Source organism: Carassius auratus, chromosome 30 (assembly GCF_003368295.1).
Source record: "Carassius auratus strain Wakin chromosome 30, ASM336829v1, whole genome shotgun sequence".
NCBI lineage: Eukaryota > Metazoa > Chordata > Actinopteri > Cypriniformes > Cyprinidae > Carassius > Carassius auratus.
Genome location: NC_039272.1, coordinates 20319199 through 20324976, shown reverse-complemented (window position 1 = coordinate 20324976; position 5778 = coordinate 20319199). Strand labels below are relative to the sequence as shown.

The 5778-nt window shown below is 37.6% G+C and overlaps 1 protein-coding gene across 1 annotated transcript; it reads right to left on the bottom strand.

Annotated features, from left to right (window-relative positions):
- Nucleotides 1-824: 824 nt before the first annotated feature.
- LOC113049588 (leucine-rich repeat neuronal protein 4) lies at nucleotides 825-4830 on the bottom strand. The gene is made up of 2 exons (XM_026212052.1): nucleotides 4680-4830; nucleotides 825-2873 (listed from the first exon to the last, which is right to left on the bottom strand). Exon 2 carries the CDS (start codon nucleotides 2866-2868, stop codon nucleotides 2146-2148), a length of 723 nt encoding a protein of 240 aa, XP_026067837.1. The 5' UTR covers nucleotides 2869-2873; nucleotides 4680-4830; the 3' UTR covers nucleotides 825-2145.
- Between the last annotated feature and the right edge of the window lie 948 nt (nucleotides 4831-5778).

Sequence of the window (5778 nt, the reverse complement as noted above, 5' to 3'; positions counted from 1 at the left end):
ACAGCTAAGTGGAATCCCCGAAAATAAACCGTGGAACTTTGACCAATGAGAGAACAGTTTACTTGAGTGTGATTTGTATCAAGACTTGGTCTGTTTAGAGACTTTGCAGTGTAAAAGCGAACCACAACAAAAATATAAAGCAACATTGTAATAATTTTAATCCCTGTTTTGGAACAAAGCAATCGATATACAAGTGTGAAAGAACCCTTACACTGTCATTGAGAAATTTTAACTAAATGACTTTTCTTTAAGACCCTAAAAGAATCATATCAACTTGTGGAAAATGGGCATCCGATGACCCCTTTAAGGGAATTGGTGGCTCGGTGCTGCTGCTTGATATAGTTGGTGGTGATTCTGTGGTAAAGGAAAAATTTGAAATATTCCAGGAATCCCTAACAAGAGTCCGGACGTACCAAGCCAGCCCACCACCACAAGGAACTGATTTTGTACAGAAGCAGTAACTCCTTTTTTTTTAAGTTCATTAATTTAAAAAATCATTCATTTTAAATACCCTAATAATACTAATAATAATAGATACACATAATAATGTACCACATAATGAAAAAGAAAATCGTCTCTTGTTACAGTACTTTTCTTGGGGGATAAAGGCCTTCTATGGATGTGACATTTTACTGTTAGTACTGCTTAGTTTACACTATGGTTGTAATAATTTTCCATAATATTAAAGTACATTCTAACTACATTAACAAGTACACTACAAGTTTTTTTTACACAAAATAACAGTTCTATCTAGAACCATGTCATCCTGTAAATTATTTTATGCAAAACTGATTCCTTCCTTTGCCTCTTTATTCTTGCTGTTCTTTTTTTTTTTTTTTTTTTTTTTTTTATCTGTAACTGTCAAAGCCACCTCATTACAGTTCTATTCAAAATAATCCTAAAGAACTCTTTTAAGCTGAAATGTTTCTTTCGTGTTAGAGCTTAAGGTTTATTCTCGCCATTAACTCGCAAAGCCACCTTATCACAGAGTTTGTGCAACTCAACCATCTAACTACACAAACGGTCAAAACACTCTCAATAGGTAAATGATTCAATATCCTAAAATATTGTATTACTTTTTTTCACATTATTTCACATTACTCTTTATGTTTAATTTGTAAAGGAACACATAATGTTTGCTTTCTGTGCACAATCCGTTTCTAATAAGCAGCTATTAAAACATTTCCATATATTATGACTACAGAAATTTTATTGCAAGCAACACATTAACATTGTTTCACTATATTATAATAGATGCTTTACCAGAGCTTGATTCTTTTTTAGGTGGCTCTTAAAAGTGTGAAACAGAGATATTTTCCTCGCCTGTGATGTCACAGTTCAGGATAGTTTCGAAGGGTTTGGGACAGTGCTTGGTCTTGTGCGTGACATCATTTCCCTGTGGCTGTAGAGGGAATAGTCACATGCTATTTATTGTTTACATGACTGTCTCTAAAAAAATCAGTAAAGTGCATATAATATGTTTTTGGCATATAATAATATAATGATTTAAGATTTAGTGTACATTTTTGTATATGGTAATCACATGATATAGGAATACATTTAGTACACAGTTTCGACACATCTGGGATTTGGTATTGTAAATGCAGCATTGTATGGGAATATACATTTTATTTTATTAGGATCCAAAACTTCCAAAAAATACAAAAATCTTTTATTTAGTAAGATCTACACAGATTCTCCTAGCAAACTCCTTCTTACCAAAGTGGTCTAAAATGTGTACAAATATAGTTTGATCTGATCCCGGCCTAAATCTACATGCGAAAAACAGTGATTCAGCCACACAGGAGGAAGAAACAGACATAGGCTACACAAGTTTAAAATGTGTTTGTGATCAGGAAGTGGGCTCGAAACGGTGCCCATAATTGGAGTCAGCACACCACCAGTATACAATTTGTCTCTGTCCTAAATCACATTGGTAGACACTGACGAGCAAATGAGATGAATGAGTCATTTATCCATTTTCTCTATGCCCCTCTTTCTGTTCATGTTCACTGAGTCATTCGTACACTCCCTCTATCCAGCACACTCACAGTTAGTGATCAATCCACAGTCATTCATTTACTCCCATCATTCATACCGAGATGAAGTAAAAGTGAATTTTTTGGCAACATACACACACAGAGGTTACAGAACTCTCTCAGTATCGGTCCGCGTGGTGAATTTCTGCCGTGATTTTTGTCTCCACAGCAGCAGAGCCAGAATCAGCAGCAGTATGAGTCCCACCACACCACCGACAATGCCCAGCTTCAGCGCAAGTCCAGTGTCGGTATTTTGGGGTTCAAATGTGGCACAAGACTGATGATCCTCTGCACTGACGCCACCTTTATTCACAGCTTCTACACATATGTGCATACCAGACTCAACATCCTCTAATAGTGCTGCCCTCTTTCTCTCCTCCACCTCTATCTTCTCCATTACTTTGCCATTCCTTATCACCTTGACATTGTAGTAGATGACGGTGGAGGTGGGAGCACACCAGTGCACCAAAACCCCTTTGTCTCCCCTTTGAGTCAGAGGCAAGAGGCGCGGTGGACTAGGGGGAGTGAAACCATTGCTCAACCCCGGGCAGAGGCAGCCGGTGGCTTCAGCAAGATCCAAGCAGGTTTGCTGCTGCTCCACACACATATCATAATTGCACGGATTGAGATCTGGGAGTTCAGATTGAGTTGAGGATGAGCTGGGAGGCTCATTGGTGACGTCCTCATATACACTGTAGTAATCGTTCTCTACAGAAGAGTGGGAACGGGGTCGAGTGCTCTGAGATGATGAAGATGATGATGACACAAAGGAGAGGTCCAGAAAGCTGAAGCTGAGAAGAAGGATGACAGGACGTCCACACCCCAACATGACTTCTGTTAAAAAAATAGAAAAAAATAATCAGTAACTACTGCCAAGTTCACACTTGATTGGCTGTGATTGGGGGGAAATGTATGGTTGATCAGCGCTCAGCAATCTTTGTGTGAAAAACTGTTGAGACAAGCTACAGCCAGTGAGAGAGCATGGCATAGGTTGAGGTCACTGAAATAAAAAACAGCACCGGCAACATTCTTTCTTTAAGAAAATTGTGGAAATAAGAAATGGAGCAAAAGTTTTTGACAACAGATCATCACGCAAACAGCTTGCAGTGCTAATTTCTTTCAATTTTCAAATGTTTCATGTGTTGTTTTGTGTCATTCCTGTTCCATGTCTCACACGTGCTTTCGTGATGAAACATGGTTTGGGGATTGGATTGAGTCATTAGGTGACAGAGTTGTTGTGATCTTGTGTAGTGTGCGACCTCTTGTTGCAGATCATTTACGTAGTGTCACGCAGTGTGAGCATCATGACTTCAAGACAGACAAGTCATGTAGTCTGAACAGCACAGTGATCTTTAAAGACATTTAAAGTTGTGTATTTTGAATTAGGCTTTGCATGACAGTTCTGTCAATTTCATTAACAGTTCTTCTGAACTTGACTTGACTGCATCATTTTTATCAATGCACTATTTATTTTTTTATTATTTATTTTTTACAATGTAACTTCAGAATCAAATCCAATGATTTGGGATTCATTGCATTATTAACCATTCTTGACTTATTAGTGTCTACTATTTACATTATGAATGTGCTAGAAGCAGAACACTTAAAATGTTAAATAAAAATGTTAAAGACTGAAACGTATTTCAAAATTATTAGCTGCTTTAAGTCATTACATTGACATCTATTTGGCACGTAGAATTCAAGTCTAATTACTGTAACTCAATTATTTTTTACAATGTTTTTTGGGCAACATAAGAACTTCATAACATCTAAATGAAGTCAAAATTCTAATGAAAAATACGCCTTTTGTTACACCAACAATGTTCATTTTAAAGATTCAAACCAAGCCGAAATGAATACTTCCTCAGTGTAACAGCAACTGCCTGTTATCACTTTTTAAGGTGCTATATTGACATTGAAGGTCAAGGCTCTCGTTGTATCAGCAAAGATTGTACTACAAATTACCCGACAGATACAGGCAGTTTGAATCATTGATAGCTGCACATTCTGTTACAGCAACACTGTCTGCATGTCAACCTGACTGCCCATCAAGTACTTTAACAGATCAAGCTGAATTTCCTGAATTGAAAAAACAGAAAGAATAATCACCACCGAACTGGCTTTGGAATGAATGCTGAGTAAACATCCAGTGGAACTTCAGAACCTGCTTTCTCAAGTGACATTCTAGAGCTTCAGTGCAGATTATCCCATAAAAAAAAACTATTTACATTTAGCAGAGTGAATACTAACAGTCCAGCTGTTCCAAATCACTCCATTGCAAAACACACCAGTAAACAAACTTCTACACATATGTGGGTGAGTGTGTGTACCATGCAGTTTCAGCTGCCCTCGGTTCAAATATCGATTAACATTCTTTGCCATGGATAAACTCCATTTAAAACCAGTCAGAGCACATAAAACACTCTAATGTCATTGGTATGAGTTTTGGAGAGAAAAACACTATAGCCATGTGATTAAGGAATGTAGGTTTTCAGGGTATTTTGATGAGTAAGTAAAAGGCTTTAGTATTGAGCCTGTCTCTTAGCTATTTTGCGTTAAAACTAAAGTTGTAAGGTTAGCATATTGAATAAAGAACTCAAACAAAGATATGAATAAAAACAAAAAACTTAAATTTCTTACCTTATTGTGTCAGTAGTCCAAGAAATATTGTCTTACGATCTTAAAATCTGACTGTATTTTTCTGGTGTCCTCTTTCCTTTGCTCTCATTCCCTTGCTACAGCAGTGCTTTCTCTAATAACTCCCCAACAATCACCTCCTTTTTCTTCCTAACCCATCCCCCTCTCACCCTCTTTCTCTCATCGCTCCACCTTTTCTCATTTAATAGGCTTTCTGAGCAAGAGCATGTGTGAGTAGTATGCGCACATGCCACTAATGAATCACAGCTACAGTTCATATGCAGGTCTGAAACCTGACGTGACATGCACACACTCATTCAGTGTTTCTGAGCTAATGTTGAGCAACCGCTACATTTGAACTCTGACTTCCATTAATGCAAAGAGATAGTATTTCATATACAACTGCACTTCAATTTATCTGCTGGAAAAACATTCTTTTGGTCCTATGGCAGCAGAAGACATGTTTTAGGTAAACATCCACTTACACTGAGCACAGCACAGTGGTATAGTCTTCCTGTGGCATGCTGGTTTGATAGCAAGAGGGTCTTATTTCATGAAGACTGCTTGACAGCTTATGAATCAGGCTTCAGTGAAAAGCTTCATATGATATTCAAATAAAAATCTAACTAGAATTGTGCATTTGGTGTTCTACTAAAAAGATTTACTGGATCCTGGAAACAGGTGCGTGTTTGTGTGCGCGCGTGTGTGTGTGTTTGTGACAGAGATTGGTTTTGGTGCAGCTGCTCTGGACACAGAGGGAAGTCTGTATTTGTCCATACTCTGAATGACATAAAGAGTCAAAGTTCACATTATTCATAAATTTACGCACAATCACACACTTCCGTGCACACGCCTTAACACATACACACGTCATACAGCACTCTGGTCAAGGTTATTTCATAAATATACTTTTTTGGTTGAGTCATAAAGTCTCAATTGTGAAAAAGGTTCACGTGAAAGACTGACTTCAGACAGACTGTCCTACAGTGATGACTCAGGTTTACCATCAACACACACACACACACACACACCCACACACACATAACATAAAAACTGTTAAATGCTATTCAAAGTTAAAAGTTAAAAGTTTAAATTTTATGTT

Coding starts and splice junctions, on each gene's coding strand:
- LOC113049588 (XM_026212052.1), bottom strand. CDS start 2,868: ATGTTGGGGTGTGGACGTCCTGTCATCCTTCTTCTCAGCTTCAGCTTT.